The 17,620-nt window shown below is 39.0% G+C and overlaps 1 protein-coding gene across 1 annotated transcript in view; it reads left to right on the forward strand.

Annotated features, from left to right (window-relative positions):
• Nucleotides 1–17,620, forward strand: part of KIF16B (kinesin family member 16B) — a 191,809-nt gene that overhangs the window by 2,296 nt on the left and 171,893 nt on the right. The window contains exons 2-8 of the mRNA XM_065401493.1: nt 85–198; nt 5,092–5,208; nt 8,751–8,848; nt 9,904–10,013; nt 10,638–10,780; nt 12,885–13,053; nt 13,213–13,344. Of these exons, the coding sequence (XP_065257565.1) occupies nt 85–198; nt 5,092–5,208; nt 8,751–8,848; nt 9,904–10,013; nt 10,638–10,780; nt 12,885–13,053; nt 13,213–13,344 (883 nt within the window). The remainder of the gene's footprint in view (nt 1–84; nt 199–5,091; nt 5,209–8,750; nt 8,849–9,903; nt 10,014–10,637; nt 10,781–12,884; nt 13,054–13,212; nt 13,345–17,620) is intronic.

Raw genomic sequence — 17,620 nt, forward strand, 5'->3', positions numbered from 1 at the left:
CATCTATGTTGCAAAATGTCCTTTGAATTAATTACTTTATCATGCAACATGCCAACTCTTTTTTTTTTTTTTTGTCTCCTGTAGATACCAGAAGGAGGAACAGGAGACCTAGGAAGAGAACGGACAAAAACATTTACCTACGACTTCTCCTATTTCTCAGCAGATAGTAAAAGTCCTATTTATGTGTCTCAAGAAGTGGTAGGCTTTCAGAATTGATTTTTTTTTTTATATTGAAAGAATAATGTGACGTTTTCTTCCTTTTACAGTTCTCTCTGCCCAATTTGGAAATTCCCTACATGTTGGAGAGAAGTGTTAGGACAGCCAACACAGCTAGCTATATGTTTTCTCGCGGTACAGAAGGAATGCCCATTGTCGGTTCTCTTGTCTGACTTATTTTGTTAGGTCAGGTTAGTGAAATCCTCAGTAAAGCTATTACTGTGCTGCCTTTATTTGTCACCTAAAAACTTAAGAAAAATCACCTTCTGAACACCAAATACATCTGCTTAATTCAAAAAGACACACACATTCTGTTTTCCAGGTAAAATCCTGTTTGAACTAAAGATTTATTAAGGATTTGAGAACCTGCTTGAAACAGGTTCTTGATACTTCTCCCCAGAGTATTACATGTCAGCTTTCTATTGTAGAGTTGTAGACTTTGCCCTCTAAATTACCTTTCTTCCCTCACTCACAAGACCGCATATCTGTCATCCATAATTATGTAGATCTGGTGACTGTCTCCTCCACTCAAGTCTAAACATATGGAGACCGTTTTTCTGAAGACAGGCTTGTGTAATTGCATGCACACTACATATTTTCACTTAATTTAGGCACACAAATGTATGTGCACATTTGTATTCTACTAACTTTGAAATATGTCCTACGTGCTTTTTGCAGGACCTTTGATGCTTATGACCTTCCCAATTCCCTTCCAGACCCAAATTAATTTATCTGACACAATTCAAATATTTTTCAATATTGGCACTTTCCTCTTTTGATCCTGTACCAACGTGTTAGGGCAATTGCTCCTCTCCTGTTATGTCAGAGAGTTTTCAGTATACTTAAATAATGGAAATTCCTGCTGAATTTATGGATACCAGTGAAGACCTTTGGTATCTAGAGTTGCTGCAGATACATTGCAGTTGTGAATGTGGTGATATTGGTGGTTTAGAATTAAGTGATACTGATGAGCCTGAAGACATGGGGGTTAAAACTAACAGGAAGACTAAAATAACTTCCTAAAGTAGAACTACTTCCTAAAGTAGTTCAGGCCAAGATTAAGGTGCATTATTATAACAGACTATTTTTATTGGCAATGCCAACCAATATGGCTATTTGACAGGGAATTTCCACTCCTGGTTTTCTCTTTAACCATTTAATACAAACTAGTAGATCCCATTGTTAAAACTTCCTTATTCATTTTTATAGTTTAAGTACTACATTAATCTACAATTTAATTCAAACACTTGATTACATGTTTAACTAAAAGAAGTCATTAATTCTTGGCAATTTAAATTTTTTCCATTGCAGTAGTTCCCACTGTTTTCTTATTTTCTGAATTTTGTAGGTTTTATTTGTTTCTGTGCATGTATACTTTGAAAAGCAAAAATTAAGATACAGTTAAGGATACTAAGTGAAGGAAAAGACTATAATTGAAAACATTCATAAAAATCCCCAAATTCAAACATTGAGGCCCCAGTCCTGGAAAGCATTCCTATTCAGAAAGGGTGCGTAAGCATGTGTTAAGTCCCAGTGATGCTTAAGCATGTGCTTTTAAAGTTGAGCATATGCGTAAGTGCTTTGCTGAATAGGGATAGATTTAAGCATGTGAATAGGTGCTTCCCTGAATCAGAGCTTGAAATCTTAGACCGTGTAAAACTTACTTATGCTTAACTTTAAGTATGTAAGTGGTCCTGTTGGGGTGAATGGAACTACACGTGTGTTTTGACTGGGGCCTTAACTTGTGATTATACAGTAACATGATTTATGGCTACATAAACAATGACAACTGATGATGACCTTAGTGCCCAATTCTTGCTCATAAAATACATGATTATGTGTGAATAAATATTTTCATTGGTACAAATATTGGAACCCCTGCGTAGCTCACTAACGTATGGGAGTAATGTGATTATCCCAAACTCTTGATTAAAACCTTCATAACCTCATTATGTTTGTGTGCTCCTTCCCCATCCCACCTTCCTCTGCTGTCCTCCCCAACTGGTGGATCCAGAGGTATGAATGCTTTGCAAAAACAAGCCCTTGACAATGTTTAGGGTTATTTTGTTCTTGAATTTATTAGTTGCCTATGTAGGCTGTATATTTTTAATGTGTCTAAGACATTTTATTTATATACTCAAAGAGAAACTGCTCATAGGGGTTGGTGTATTTTGTGATTCTGTGAATGCTGTTTTTTTTCCCCACAGAAGCTATGGAATTTTGCTCCAGAATCTGAGCTTTTGCTAGAAAAAACAAAACATTGTCATTAACCCTCATTTGTAATGAAAAACCTTCCAAACATGAACCCAATATAAAGTGATAGTGTATCTGTGGTAGGATTTTCTTTCACTATAACTGCACCAGGGCAAACCCCTATTGTAGGCATGCTGCATTGTGTAATACTGATTTGTATTAATGTGGTTTTGCCCGTTTCAAACTAGGGCAAAGTGCATTGGTACAAGTCACTTTGACACCTGTGGAGGATTCCTATACAAGGAGAAAAAAATGCCAGTGAGGAAAGACCTGAGGCTGCAGCAGCCTGAAACAATAGCTCCTAGAAGAGTGAACTGTACCATTCATATCAATAGGATGTTAACTGTGAAATCTAAAAACGACTTTCTTAAATGTCAGCATTCACTATTGATCTTTACAACAGACACACCCAATTTAAGTGCATATCCCACAATCCCAAACTGCCTCCCAGATCTTCTTGGGTACCAATAATCCCAACAGTTCTCTGCCAAGCTATCAAAACCTCCATTGTCTATCATGCATTTGTGTTAAATAAAAAGTCCTGTGGCACATGGAGAACAGAAGGCCATCTTCAAATAAATTGACTTTAACTTCAAAAATAAATACAAGACAGGCTGTCTTCCTTGTATTACTCAGTTTCATATATAATTGAAAACATTCGTATTTTAACTTGCATCAAGCTGCTCTAGAATTTCCAATCTACTACACCAGAGTACCACAGAAACCTTCCTGCCAAGTTCATGTCCAGCTCACTGTGGAGCACAATGGATACTTGCATTACTGCTGGATACTTGAATTACTAGCATGTTTGGTCCACTATCATTAAACTTTTGCCATGTACACATAGCTGAGTGATAAATGAAACTGTATCTAGCTTTACATGTCCTATCAATGCCCTCTTGTGGACATGAGTTGTGCTACAGTGACTCAGAAATTAGACTAGAGCATTTTACCTGCTGATCTTTAACTGTATATCTGTGCAACAAGAATGAAGATAGATTTTTGGTCAGTTGTACTGGCCTTTTGAAACCACGAACAGAATGCCCTAGCGATTCAGTCCTAGTGTTAACAATATGTTCTGTTCAAGTTGATGCACTGGGCAATAATTCAGAAAATGGTAATCTCTGGTTGCTCTGTCTAAACATCGTTGATTTACTTTAACCTGATTAAATTTTCAAAAGTCATGTAGCATAATACAATTTTATGTTGTATAAAGATGTTCTTGTTCCCCTAGAGTAGCCAGGTTGTATAGTGAGAAAGAAGAGTCTAGTACTAGATTAGTGGAGGGATTAGGGATAGGAACGGGGCTATAACAAGGGCGGGATGAGTGGGGCAGCTGTCTAGGGCTCAAAGCCACTGGGGTGGTAAAATGGGGTGGAGAAATGCCTAATAAAAATCAGCAGGAGGTGCAAATATGCTTGCTTGCCCTGGACGCTAAAATGTCTAGTTACAGCTCTGTATAGGAATAGTGAGACACCACTCCATGAGGCAGGTTTGAGCATACCCATAGAGGGATTACTAAGAATGAGGCAAATATTGAACTGAATTTTGACATGAATGAGGTGTCAGTGGAATTATTTGGTGATAATACAGCTTCACTTTTTTGAAGATGGATAGTGGCAATCTTCAAACACTAGAGTCTAGAGATGGTTGAGGGGCAATCAAAACAACATGAAATCTAGGTATGGATGAGGATTTCAAGAAAGGTACCATCAGAATGGCGTTAAATGGGAGACACTCTCTTCAAATAACAGGGAGAGAGTGAGAGAATTGTGCTTATGATTGTCTAAAACAAAGGTTCCCAAATCCTGGTACATGAGCTTGTTGAGAGTGGCACAGTATAACAGGGTGGTTTGTCCTCTTTAAGGGGTAATGGGGCCTGGAGCCATCCAACCCCGCCACAACAGAAAGGAACCAGGCACACCTAAATGGCTATGTAGATGATCCAGGAGGATGGAGTGCTCTACAGTGTCAGATTTGATGAAATTTGAGGGCAAAAGGAGAAGGGGCTATCTGAGGAAAGAAGGTAATTACTATAAAGAAGACCTGTTCTGTGCTTTGGCCAGAAGGAAACTGAGATTAAACTCAAAAGTTCTATTATGCAAGAGGTGATTGGTGAGAGGAAAAAGGCCACTTGCCTCTTACACTTGGCTGAAAAAAGGCCACTCATAGTCTCAGGATCAGGGAAGAGTTTTCTTTTTAAGACAGGAATAGACACTTTCAAATTCTGTAGCATTGGGGAAAATATTAAAAGTGTAAAGTAACTATTAACAATAGCAGAAAGATGGTCATTAGGTAGTGCCTGAGATTAGATTAAAAAAAAATTGGGGAAGATCTAGGTTTGACAGAGAAAGTGAAAAGAATATTTTGGCACTGCTGTAAATTAAATATACTAGTAACATTCTGCATTTAATCAAGACGCTTCCTAGCTAATTCTCTAAAGCAAATATCACTGGTCCAAACCGATGGCTTGTGTGTGTTAGTATATCTCTGCTGTTTTGTAGTATTTGCAATGCTATGTTGAATAGAATACATTAAACTATCATTAAAACTACTGCAGATACAATGATTTTTTTTTAACTGTTCAGTCTTTTAAAAAACCTTTTTTGTTTTTGTTTTTAGGTTTTCAAAAATCTTGGCACAGATGTCCTTGCATCTGCTTTTGAAGGTTATAATGCTTGTATTTTTGCGTATGGACAGACTGGATCTGGGAAGTCCTACACTATGATGGGAAATGCTGTACGTCGTGTTTTGCAGACTTCAGTTTTATAATGCAGTTGGATTCCTTTTGGAACCATCATTCTCTACCATGTCTGCATATTGTTATTTCCATTTTATATCTAACTTTTAGTAGTTACATGGGAGTCTTCAAAGTTCCCTATAGTTATGTGGGAGAAATTTTAAATCAGAAAAAATATCTTTGTGTTGCTGTTACATTTAATAATAAGCTATTTGTCGTGCACAGATCAGAACAAAAATCTTCAAAAGTGACTAGTGGTTTTTGGGTACTCAACTTGAGACACCTTAAACGGGCCGTGATTTTGAGAGTATGAATGCTCAGCACTTTCTGAAAGAGTCTGCCTGGTTCTGAGTGGGGGGAAAAAAATCAAGATGGCTGTTTGATTCCTATTTGGAAAATAAAACTTCAGGTTGGGAATGGGAACTGAGAATGATCACGGCTGAGTTTGAGTTTTTAACCCACCATTTAAAAACATTACGCAGACTTTAATTTTAAGGATTAAAGTTCTGGCTAACTCTGGCACAGGACCCCTAGCAAAAGAAAATCCAACTGGAGGGGCATTCTGACAGGAGGAGAGTTGCCCACAATTGACTCCATTGAGGGGGGGATGCTTGCTTAAAAGGGGAAGGAACCGGCTGAGGAAACTTTTGAGCGGTGCAGCCAATGGCATGCTGATTAGGTGCATCCCAGAAGCATCGTCTGCTAGCTAGACTCTCTCTTGTAATCCTTGGCTAAAATAATAACCACCCTCCGCCAGCAGAATTTAAGAAGGGAAGGCTGCCACCTGCCCTCTGCCAGTTAAATCCTTTTTGAGCTGTAATTGTGTCACTAATTTTCACCTCCCTGAGCTGGCAAGTGTGAATTTGGCTCTGTCTTTTACATATTACTATACACACAGAATAAGGGCTTGGCTACACTGGTGCTTTACAGCGCTGCAACTTTCTCGCTCAGGGGTGTGAAAAAAAACCAACCCCTGAGCGCAGCAAGTTACAGCGCTGTAAAGCGCCAGTGTAAACAGTAAGCTAATCCCCTTGTGGAGGTGGAGTACCTGCAGCTGTGGGAGAGCTCTCTCCCAGCGCTGGCGCCCGACCACACTCGCACTTCAAAGCGCTGCTGCAGAAGCGCTCCCGCGGCAGCGCTTTGAAGTTTCAAGTGTAACCACGGCCTAAGTAACTTCATGTATAATGTTATGAAGTTTTTTCTGTATGGTGAATAAGCATAATAGAATGTTAGGGCCAGAGACAATTTTATGAATGAAAGATATAAATTGCTGAAAATGGTGTGCTAAGTAACATGCATATTGTGAGACTTCCTGAGTAAATCTAGTGGCCATTATCCTCAAGAGATTTTGCTATGATACAAGTAGCAATGTTTGTTTGACCCAACTCAGAAATAGAGGTCTACATTGATTCTTCTCGCTGTGAGCTATAATTATTCTACTTTGGCTGTATATATAAGATTATATAAATTGAGAGACAATGGCAGTTGGCTCACAGAATCACTTGTATAAAACATTTGACCCAAGACTCTACTTATAATAGACAAAATTCAAGTTAAAAGTAAATAATTCCCTTTTTTTGCTATTCCTTAAAGTACTAGTACTAAAATTCTAGTCAAGGGACTCTTCACCTTCCTAGAGCTTACAGTGCCATTAGCAAATATGCATTGATTGCCAAACTCTGTAAGTGGCACTGATAATGTGTGATAATATTCTAGTAACAGTGTATTCATTAGCAGAATGGGTCCCCAGATGAAGACTTCACTAGTGTGTAATCATAATTGGTTTTCGATGCCTGCTTTTTTAGATTTCTGTTCACTTTTAATTAATTTCAATAAGAAATATGCAGCTATATTATTGACAAAACAACTAAAACCCCCCAACTTAAAATTGATGGCTAAATTAAACAGAAATATAAAATAAAGGAAAGGTGCAAGCACATGCTTCTTATATCTGGGGCCTGTAGTTAAGTTTACCCAACACTTCCTATCTACTAAGACTGTGTTTTCAGTATGCCAAACTTTAATTGTCTTGGATTGAGATTTTCCATGCTGGGTGTCTGCTTCAGGATCATTTTATATATGTATACATATACACTTTTTTTTTTTTTTTTGCTAAAACTGTTCAGCTATTAAAATTAGAACAGTGGTTCCCAAAATGTGGGTCGCAGTCCCCAGGGGGGTTGTGAGATGTTGAAAATCTATGCAGGGTTGGATGGCCCAAACCTGAGTGGCACTATATGGTACCCTCAGCCAGATGCACAGTGCATACTTGGCTCTGTCTGGGAAGGACCTGGCCTCCTTCCTCCCTGGGGGAGGCAGAATCAGGCTTCCGCCCCTTCTCCCCCCTGTCTCCCAGGCATACCATGAGAGAAAATTTTGAGGGCACCCGGGGCAGGGTGGGCTTGCTTATCCTGGGGCTCGTGTTAACAGAGGTGAGCCTAAAGGGGGTCATGGCATTAGAAAGTGTGGGCACCACTGCACTCGAGCACATTCCCCTCCAATACTTGGAAGTGAACTCAAGATTCTGGTGTCTCAACATTCCTCTGCTGCCAGTAAATGTCTGTGAAACCCTTGGGGGAAGTGTCTCAGCTGCCTCCTAGTGGTTGGTCCACATAGAAGATAACAACTTACTACTGTTATTAGTTGCTCTGTTAGCTCAAGTGGCAGAGGTTTGTGCTGATAAACCACACGGGTGTGCTGGAATATATGAAACAAAGGTGTTAATCCAGTGACTGTTATGTTAATATTTTGGCCCATACTTTTCATTAAAATTAATATTTTTTGGCAGGCTTTTATGTCTTTGTCTCGCTTTTATATTTTTCCCCATCAGCAGGTGTCAGTATGTTTCTACATTATTCAAATTTTGTTTTTTTCAGTTTTCAGAAACCTAGGAAATTACACACAAACAACTGTGCAAAAAGAACATTAAGGTTGCAAAATAAAGCACTCAGAAATAAGGCAATTTTAATTCTTGCATTTCCCTAATTTGCCCCCCTGGTGCACATATATAATGATAGTCTTTAATTACGCTATTGCATGCTATATTTTCCACAGGACCTCTGCCTCACTCAGTGCGGAAGATGGATCTGCTCTGAGGCTGGATCAGGGTTATTTAGTGCATGAGGTTGTTGTCTGTAGGACCCCTGCTTTTGTTGCAGATGTCGGAAGGTGTGTAGTGAATGAGGCAAAGGGTTTCAGGGAGAGAAAGGATGGTATCATGGTTAAGGCAGTTAAATGTTGTTCGGGAGAACTGGATTCTTCCTCTGGTTTAAGTAGGTGAGATTTGTATGGACCAAATGTGTAGGGCACAGGGTAAAATCTAACCCCAAACTAAGGGCCAGTGCTAGGATCTGAATTGCAAACTGCTTAACCTCCAAGTTATGTCCGTTAAATGTGATATTAAGAATATTTGCTAATAATTCCCTGCTGTATATCTGGCACAATGACTGGGTATTGTCAATTTCAACTAGTGATTTCTTCTGTTTTAAAAATATATAGTGCGTACATGTAGCGATGTAGAAAATAAAAATTGTTGTTGCAGGGTGATGCTGGTTTAATACCTAGAATTTGTGAAGGATTATTCAGCAGAATAAATGAAAAAACAAGATGGAATGAAGCATCATTTCGAACAGAAGTCAGGTAGGTTTTGTGTATGTTACAAAGATTGCTGGGAATGAACCTACTCTGTTATAAACTCCTTGTTTTCACGTTAGTATCTTTTTGTACAATGTGGTTTTAGGGATGAAACTACTTCTTCTTCTCAGCCTGAAAATGGATTTTTGTGGAAAGCTCTGGTAAAATGTTTTCAGTACTTCTCTGCTGGGCCTCCCACATATATATATGCATGCATGCATGCATACGTATGTATGTATATATTTTTAGTATTGAAAATGTTCATGCTTTTATAAAGCATCCTTCACTAATCCTTCCCCTTGCATTCAAAAATTTCACTGCAGACCGAGACCAAACCTGGGAAACTTCATCTCAGATGGTGAAAGTTTGACATGATTTATAGTCAGTTGAAATAGCTCTTGAGAATGGAAACACTTAAACGACCTTAACTTCAGCTGTTGCTGCATGCGCCGTTTGTAATAATTTTAAAATACTTTAATTCTGCAGTTTTTTGGCTTTTTGTCAGCAGCAAGAGTAATAATTATGAAAAATATTAGATTTTTCTACATCCTGTTATCACTTGATCATGATGAAAACAAGTTTTTAATCTCTTTTACTAGACCATTTTCTAATGTCCGAAGTATAAAAAGAAAAGAAGTTTAACAGCTTATTTTATTTTCTGTTGCTACAACTATCGGTAGTAATAGGATTTGCATCAAGATGTACCAGTTCTCAGTGGTATTGGGTTAGGAAGCATATTACAGTAAACAAAACACCAGGAAACGCATGGAGATGTTTACATCATAATGCGATCTTTAGAAGTTCTGTTACCATAGAGCTTATATTGTGAATGGTATCATAACTTGGTGAAAAAGTTACAAATTAGGATCTGTCCTGCAGAATGCCTACATGCAGGAGTGACTGAATAGTCAATTGGACTCATGTGGATGAAGTCACTCCTATGTAAACTTGCAGGATTGAGGCTCAATTCTACTATCTGAATGAGCTCTTTCCAGTAATTTTGCTCTTTTAAATCTTGTATCATTCAGTATTTTTCTAAATTCAAATACTTTTTGTTTCAGTTATCTGGAAATATATAATGAACGTGTGAGAGATCTGCTTAGGCGGAAATCATCAAAAACATATAATTTAAGAATACGAGAGCATCCGAAAGAAGGGCCTTACGTTGAGGGTAAAATCACTTCATTGCTTTCTACTTAATATTTTCAGGTTTATGTTTAAGTGTATGTCCCTGTTTTTTGTTTTTAAATTGTAAATGCAAATGAAGATGAAGGTGAAAGACAATATATTTCATCATCAATGTAAAAGCATTATTGGGAACAGCCTTTTTTATTTTGTACAGTTCTTATTTCCAAACTCTTCTAAAGTACAGCACTTTTTTACTGAAGTGAAGCTCTGCTAATTGATTTCAAATCAGCGTTGGGGGCTAACTTATAAATCATGGATGTTTGAAATGGAAAGGATCTATTAGATTCTAACTATCTTAGTCTACCACTCTGCCAATGCAGGCCCTTTTCTCTTGAGAGGTTAGACATATACTATATGCTTCGAAGAGAAGTATGCAATCCTTTTAACTGTTCTACTGTAAATTTTATAATAATAGTCTGAAGAAGTATTCTTCGCACAATGTCTCATTCCTCTATTTAAAAGAAATAAAGGAAATCTGACTATAAACGCTTTCTGTGTTATTGGAGCACTGCTGCATTGTACTGAGGTAGACTTGAATCTCAATCAGTTCACAGTACCTTCATAAGTATACTTGTTTTAATTTATAATCATTTTTGCTTCTGTTCAGATTTGTCCAAACATTTAGTACAAAATTACAGCGATGTAGAGGAACTTATGGAAGCAGGAAACATAAATCGAACCACTGCTGCAACTGGAATGAATGACGTTAGCAGCAGGTCTCATGCCATTTTCACGGTCAACTTCACTCAGGTAAAAACAAATTGCATTGTCTTTAAATATTTGCATGTAATACATGTTTCAGTTAGCAAATAAGTTAACTGTCAAATCAGCAACTTGGGAGACCTAGTTACTTCTATTGATGCAAACACAGTGACGAAACAAGGACAGACACTTGGATGGATTTTAAGTGGCAGGCTGCAACTTTTTTTAAGCTTAAACACAGGGGAGGGGTGTTATCCGCCTATCACCCTTACTTGCCTATACCAGGCATTTAAGTGGGGAGGGTACAAGGGCTCCTACCACATAACCCTTACCCTAGACTATCCCCTAGCACTCAGCTCAGTCTGAGGCCTGCCACCACTCCTCACCATGAAGGGGACAGAAGGTGCAGAAAGGTGGGGACTTTGGCCTTACCCTGTCCCATGAACCCAAGGCCCATGAAAAATCCTGGGTCTTTTACCTCTGGGAAACATTCATTTTATCCTTTCAGCTGCACTGAAAACCCAGGCTGAGATGAATTAACAGCTCAACCAAGTACCTCAGTTAGGTACTAAGTGCATTCCTACTGTCACTTGTGGTGTGAAGGAGGTGTGAGGAAAGTGAAAAAACTCCCCAGGCTTCTGCCAGTTGGCTCTCTGGGAGAAAAAATCCTTCCTGACCCCCAAGGCAATCGACTAGACCTGCAGCATCTGGCAGACTGAATTCCTATTCTTAGTTCAGGGTGGATATGGTGGAGCTGCTGGAATGGAGCTAAAGGAGGCTCCAGATGGCACAGGCTCCACGTTAAATCCCCAGAGCTGGGGCTGTGACCCAATCAGCGCCTCTCCTCTACAACTGGCCAATGGGTGTTAGAGACTCCAAGGTGGGGAGAAGCTACTTGGTGTCCTTCAGTGAGTGTCTCCCTCGCTCAATGCTAGGGCTGACCCCCTTTACCACCAGCCCCATCAGTTTCCCTCACCTGTTGAGGCAGGTGGGTAGTATTTGTCTTCTGCAGCAGAGAAAGGGAAGGGTATGTTTTTGTTAGAGTTAAGTGTGGTATGATAAACTTCTCGGTGACTGTATTAAGACACTGTACATTACAGTGCCTAGTAATTCTTAAAACAACATTTCTCAGATGCACCATTCTGGGAGATAATTGACCGAAACTCAAACTAGCTAAAACTCAGTGAATAACTAAAGCATAGTCCCTTATGTTGCCATAGAATCCCAACACCACAGGAAAAACATTGAAAATTATGTGTGATTTGCATAAAAGTAGCACATAAAAGTAGTGACTGCCTTTTATGTTTTAATGTTGGCCAGACACTCCTGAAATACAGTCCCATGGCCCAAACTGGTCTCCCATTAACTGTTCCTTTTCTGGCTACTCAAGTCCTAACTTGAATGCACATTCATCTCATTCATCTCTGGACTAATGGGGTGACCAAATACATCCTTCTAGGTATTTGTTTTCCACTCCAATTCCCAGTAGCAGTCAACCTTAGAAAAGGGAGTTTACTTTTTTTTTTTGTAATTTTGTGGGGATAGTAGGCCTATGGAGAGCTTTATGGAGGGAGGATGGAAGGAAGGTAGAATTTGGCATGGATGCACAGTTTTCATTTTTTCCATGGCATGTTGCAAAAAGTTGTGTATTTTGGGAACAGTGCATTACTCAGCTCACAGCTTTTAGAGAAGGGTGGGAGGCAAGCCAACAACTGGTATCAATGTATTGTTCAAAGACACTATAAAAGTATGATGGGGAAATCTGAGTGAAAAGGTTGTGTGTGTGTGTGTGTGTGTGTGTGTGTGTGTGTGTATGTAAAAAGTGTAACACTGAATGTTAACCAAAAATTTAATACAGATTTAACAGGTGAGTTTATTGTACTTCTTTAAAATATCAATACATTTTAAGACATTTGTGGTTGGTGTGTATATGCTTGGAATATTACTTATGAAAATGAGTTAAATGGGTATTATGCAGCTGCTTGTGAACGGAACTCCTTTCTTTGGTACCTCTAGTACATCTGACTTCTAAAGCTCTACTACTGCAAACAAATTAAACATGACATGGAAGATACAAACTGAATTCAGTAAGATTCCAGAACTTCGTAGCTTAACCCATTATTTTCTATTTTCTTTTTGTATTTTTCTTTAGGCTAAATTTGATGCTGAAATGCCTTGTGAGACTGTTAGCAAGATCCATTTGGTAGATCTTGCCGGAAGTGAGAGAGCAGATGCCACTGGTGCTACAGGGGTTAGATTAAAGGAAGGAGGGAATATTAACAAATCTCTAGTTACTCTGGGAAATGTCATTTCTGCCTTAGGTATGTCTCTATTTTCTTTCATGCTCAGTCCTCTTTCTGCATTAGTATTACATATATCTGTGTTTGTGTTGAATCCACTGGAGTGGGTAATAGCTCAATGGTTTTAATTTCTTTAAAAAAGTAATCAATATACAGAATTGCTTTTTTCCCATCTCACAGCTGATTTATCTCAGGATGCAACAAATCCTCTTGCAAAGAAGAAGCAAGTATTTGTGCCTTACAGGGACTCTGTGTTGACTTGGCTGTTGAAAGATAGCCTAGGAGGAAACTCTAAAACGATAATGATTGCCAGTAAGTGTTTTAAATTACTTTTCTTCATTCTCAACACTTTATACAAATTAGCTGTAAATATTTTGATTCCAAATGCCTCATTAATAAATGGTGTTATTTACACCTTGTTAAATTAATGATTACTGTGGAGAGCAAAGCTTCCTAATACAGTCCATACCCCTTCGTTAACTGTTCTCTTCTTCATAAAGTATGATATGAACACTGTTGTCCTTTTAAAAAAATAATTGTAGCATGGGTACCTAGCAGTGGAATGAGGACATAAATATTTGTATGCTTAAAATAAAAAAAATGCAAAAGCTATTTTATTACTAAATATATACAACCAAATTTTCAGGTAGACATGCACAATTGCATTTGTGTGTGCAAATCAGGTGTTTGCATGTGCATACCACTAGCTGTGTCTAATTGATCCTGTATGCCAAATACCTAGTTTATGTGCGTTCACTGGGCACTTCATGCATAAATAGGGTGTGCACAAATGTATGTGTATAATTACGACCACCACTTTGAAAATCTGTACCAGGACCTTTTATTCCTTCTTTAGAAATTTAATTTTCTAAAGCTGTACTGTTTAGCTAATCTGATCAATTAAGCCTGAAATCAAACATCCCTATTATGTTGTGATTCATTTGCCTCCGAGACAACTCAGTTTACTTGTGTGTGTTTGTGTGAGTTTTAACTGCTCTCACACTGGGCACCCTCAATCTGTGATCTAAAAGTCAAGACTTTTCCCCCTCCTTCTGGCTTTTGTATCATCACCAGTAATGAAGATCCAGCAATGTGAATATACCCAATAATTTTGTTGATGTGTGTGAGCTAGCTTACTTTACTGTAACTGTATTATAGGAGAAAACAGTAATAAAGAATAATGTGGTCACATTTGACTCAGAATACACACTGGAGGCAGATCTGTTAAGTAAGAATGTGCCATCTCTACATAGTTAGTCTTCTGACATTAACAGCACTTTAATCTGTTGTGTTAAGCTTCATCATTTATAAGCTGCTCTTATGAGAACTTTTTTACAGTTTAAACAAAATGGTCAATAATGGCTCTTTTCACTCAACAAACATTTATCTCTACATCACATGGCAGATGTGCCATGGTCTCGCTTATCCCACAGTTCATCAGCCCATTGAAATGTCAAGTATGTTTCCAAACAAGATTATAAAGAAATAAAACCGCAGTGAGATTGGGCTGTGTATGTTGTTGTTTTGTGTAGCAGACCTGAAGGGTGAAGGACAATGAAAAATTACTTTAATTGGGGTTCTCACTTGTCCTTTGCTTATGCAAGTGCAGTGTAACTCAATGGGTTCTTCTGAGGCTGGGGGAAGCATCTGGAAGGTAACTGATAAAGTTCTGGTTCTTCAGTGAGAACTACCTAGTGGACTGGCACTCCCAGGATAAGTGCTTCTAGTGCATGATCTTGAAATCTTTTAGAAATCTGTGCCACTCCCTCCCCCTGTGCTGGCTTTTAGGAGAATAAACAGGAGCTGTGGCCTCCAGCTCCATTTAGTCATTTCTGAATGCCAAAGTAACAGTCTGCTCACAACACTACTTGTTTCTTCCTTTGAGTATTTTTTGCTGATTGAGGTGTTTTTTTTTTATAATTATCTAGTCAATCAGTTTCTTTTGTTTAAAAACAAGTTTTCAGAGTCCATGCCATTATAGGCATTATCCAGGACACTGCGCTCCTTGGGCTGCTTCCCCTTCTTCTAACGTCATTCCTGCTAGGCTCACTTTCCCCCTCTCCCCTGTAGTTCATCTCTCTCTCTCTCTCTCTCTCTCCCCCCCCCCCCCCCGTGTCTGACGTACAACATGGTGGAAGCATTTGAGAGCCCAGTGTTTGTAATGCCATGATGTCTGTTACCGACACCTAAGTTTGGTGTCTGTAAGAAAGTCACACAGCCCAAATGTGTTTAGTCTGCCTCTTCTTTAACCAAACCTACAAAGATCAGGAAGGCCACCTCATACTACAGATGGGAGAGTTTTTTAGGTCCAGCTGACTGAGCTCAGTACCAGATATCTGGCTTTTGGGAATCATACATGTTAAAAGCACCTAACACTTAATGGGCACCACTAGAAACAAATACAAAATAATTACAATCCTCTTTGCCTATTAAATACTATAAAGGATTTTTCCATAAGGGAATTGTGACATTTCCCAGGATACAATCTGGATGGTTGAACAGCTGTGTCCCCTTAGTTCTCCAATTGGGGTGCCTTTTACACTGCTTTGCTGTGAGAATAACCACTCCTGGTCTGTTTACACACAGCCTCTAGCATGCAAAATCACTCCCAGCTCAATTATACAAGTTTTTCCAGCCAGTCACTCCTGAATTATATTACAGGGTGACAACAGGAAATTCTCAGTTCCAGACTTGTCCCCAGAAATGTGTGTCTTGTATTGCCCGGCACCCTCCTGCACAACACAGGCTCATAAAAAGTCGGTCATTTCATTAATAAAAAATAATATACACAAACTCTGTTATATCAAATGGAGGTTTCCAAACATGTCAGTTAAAACACACACTGGTTTAGATAAAATAAAACAAGTTTATTAACTACAGAAAGATTAAAATTTAAGTGCTTAGAAGTAATGAGGCATAAAAGTCAAATTTGGGTTACAAAGAAATAAAAGGTAAAACATGAATTAATACCTAACCTAACAAGCTAAGTGAATTTAAAGCAAAAGTTTTCTCTCACCATATGCTTACAGCCATCTGACTGGATTCCTTCAGCCAGGACCAGTCCCTCAGTTCAATGATGCTCCTTTTGTCTTTCAAATGTTGATGCCGTGAGTAGAGATGAGGGGAGAGAGGTGATTTGGGGCCTCGGTTCCTTGTTTTTATATCTTTCCCTCCTCTTCAAGAATCATCTCCAGCTGGGGTTCAGGCGACAGCAAGTCTGTCTGCCACGATGTAAATTTCTCACTCACACCCTTCTAACTGTCAAAGAATAACCACTTAACCAGGTGATAGTCCATTTGAAGTTGTTGACACCTGACTGAGCCATCAGTTTGCCTTTCTGTCTCTGAGGCTAGGGCTACACTACCCACCTGAATCGGCGGGTAGAAATCGACCTCTCGGGGATCGAATTATCGCGTCTCGTCGGTACGCGACAATCGATCCCCGAATCGACGCTCTTACTCCACCAGCAGAGGTGGGAGTAAGCGCCGTCGACGGGAAGCCGCGGAGGTCGATTTTGCCACCGTCCTTACAGCGGGGTAAGTCGGCTGCGATACGTCGAATTCAGCTACGCTATTCGCGTAGCTGAATTTGCATATCTTAAATCGACCCCCCCCCCCCCCGTAGTGAAGACGTAGCCTAAAGAACTGGTCTGGGCTGCTTTTCCAGATTTAGAATATGCCTTAGTAACATCATACAATAGAATCTTATAAATTTACATACAATGTTGCCACATATTTGACCAGCACAATACTGATCAGCAAATTATGAGTTTTCAGTTTGTATTCTGCACAAAATTTATCATAATTTTGTAAAAGTGGTGAACATAAGGGTACAATCTATCACATGAATGAGTAGAATAAAGGAGTGATGATAGCAGCTATCGCAGTGTGTAGCATAAAGGGATACAGGGCAAGAGCTGAGAGAAATACATACCATCCCCCTCCATCCCCAAATTTGTGAACCACAGACAAGGGAAAAGCTCATACATTTGTGATAAACACAGAATGAGGCAAAGAGAAAATACCACATTCTTCTACCGATGATTGTTTAGTTACCTTCTCAGAGCCCACATGGTCTCATTCTGCTATTCTCCTATTCAGTCTTATAAAGGTGTTAAACATCTTGTTAGTGAAGGTCAGTATCCCATCTCTTCTCTGAGTAGTGTCCTCTTCTCCTGTGCTATGATGTTAGATACCACTGTAGAATATCTGTCCCATACCTTGCTACTCTATTTGTATTTGAGGACTCACTTTTTAAAAATCTTGGGAATATCTTGTCCATTTGCTTTTAGAAGCAGTAATGAATGGCTGCCATACTGGAAAAATATGTGAAGAAAAGAATATTTATTGACACATTCAGTTCTTTCTCATTAAATTGCCTCCGTAGAAGAGCACTACTGGAGTCCTTTTGTGCATCACATGGGCCTTGGAAGCAGTTATTTCAAGGATAGGACTGTGTGCTGCCATACACCCACAGCTCAGCCCAAAGACCAAGTTTATAAGTGGGTGCTGTGGCTTCTTCTCTCTTCTTTTTTTGTCTAGTTTCTGTCAAGGTATCCTATAATTTCCTTTTAAAAATGGACAATTAG

The sequence above is a fragment of the Emys orbicularis genome, chromosome 3 (assembly GCF_028017835.1).
Source record: "Emys orbicularis isolate rEmyOrb1 chromosome 3, rEmyOrb1.hap1, whole genome shotgun sequence".
Taxonomy (NCBI): domain Eukaryota; kingdom Metazoa; phylum Chordata; order Testudines; family Emydidae; genus Emys; species Emys orbicularis.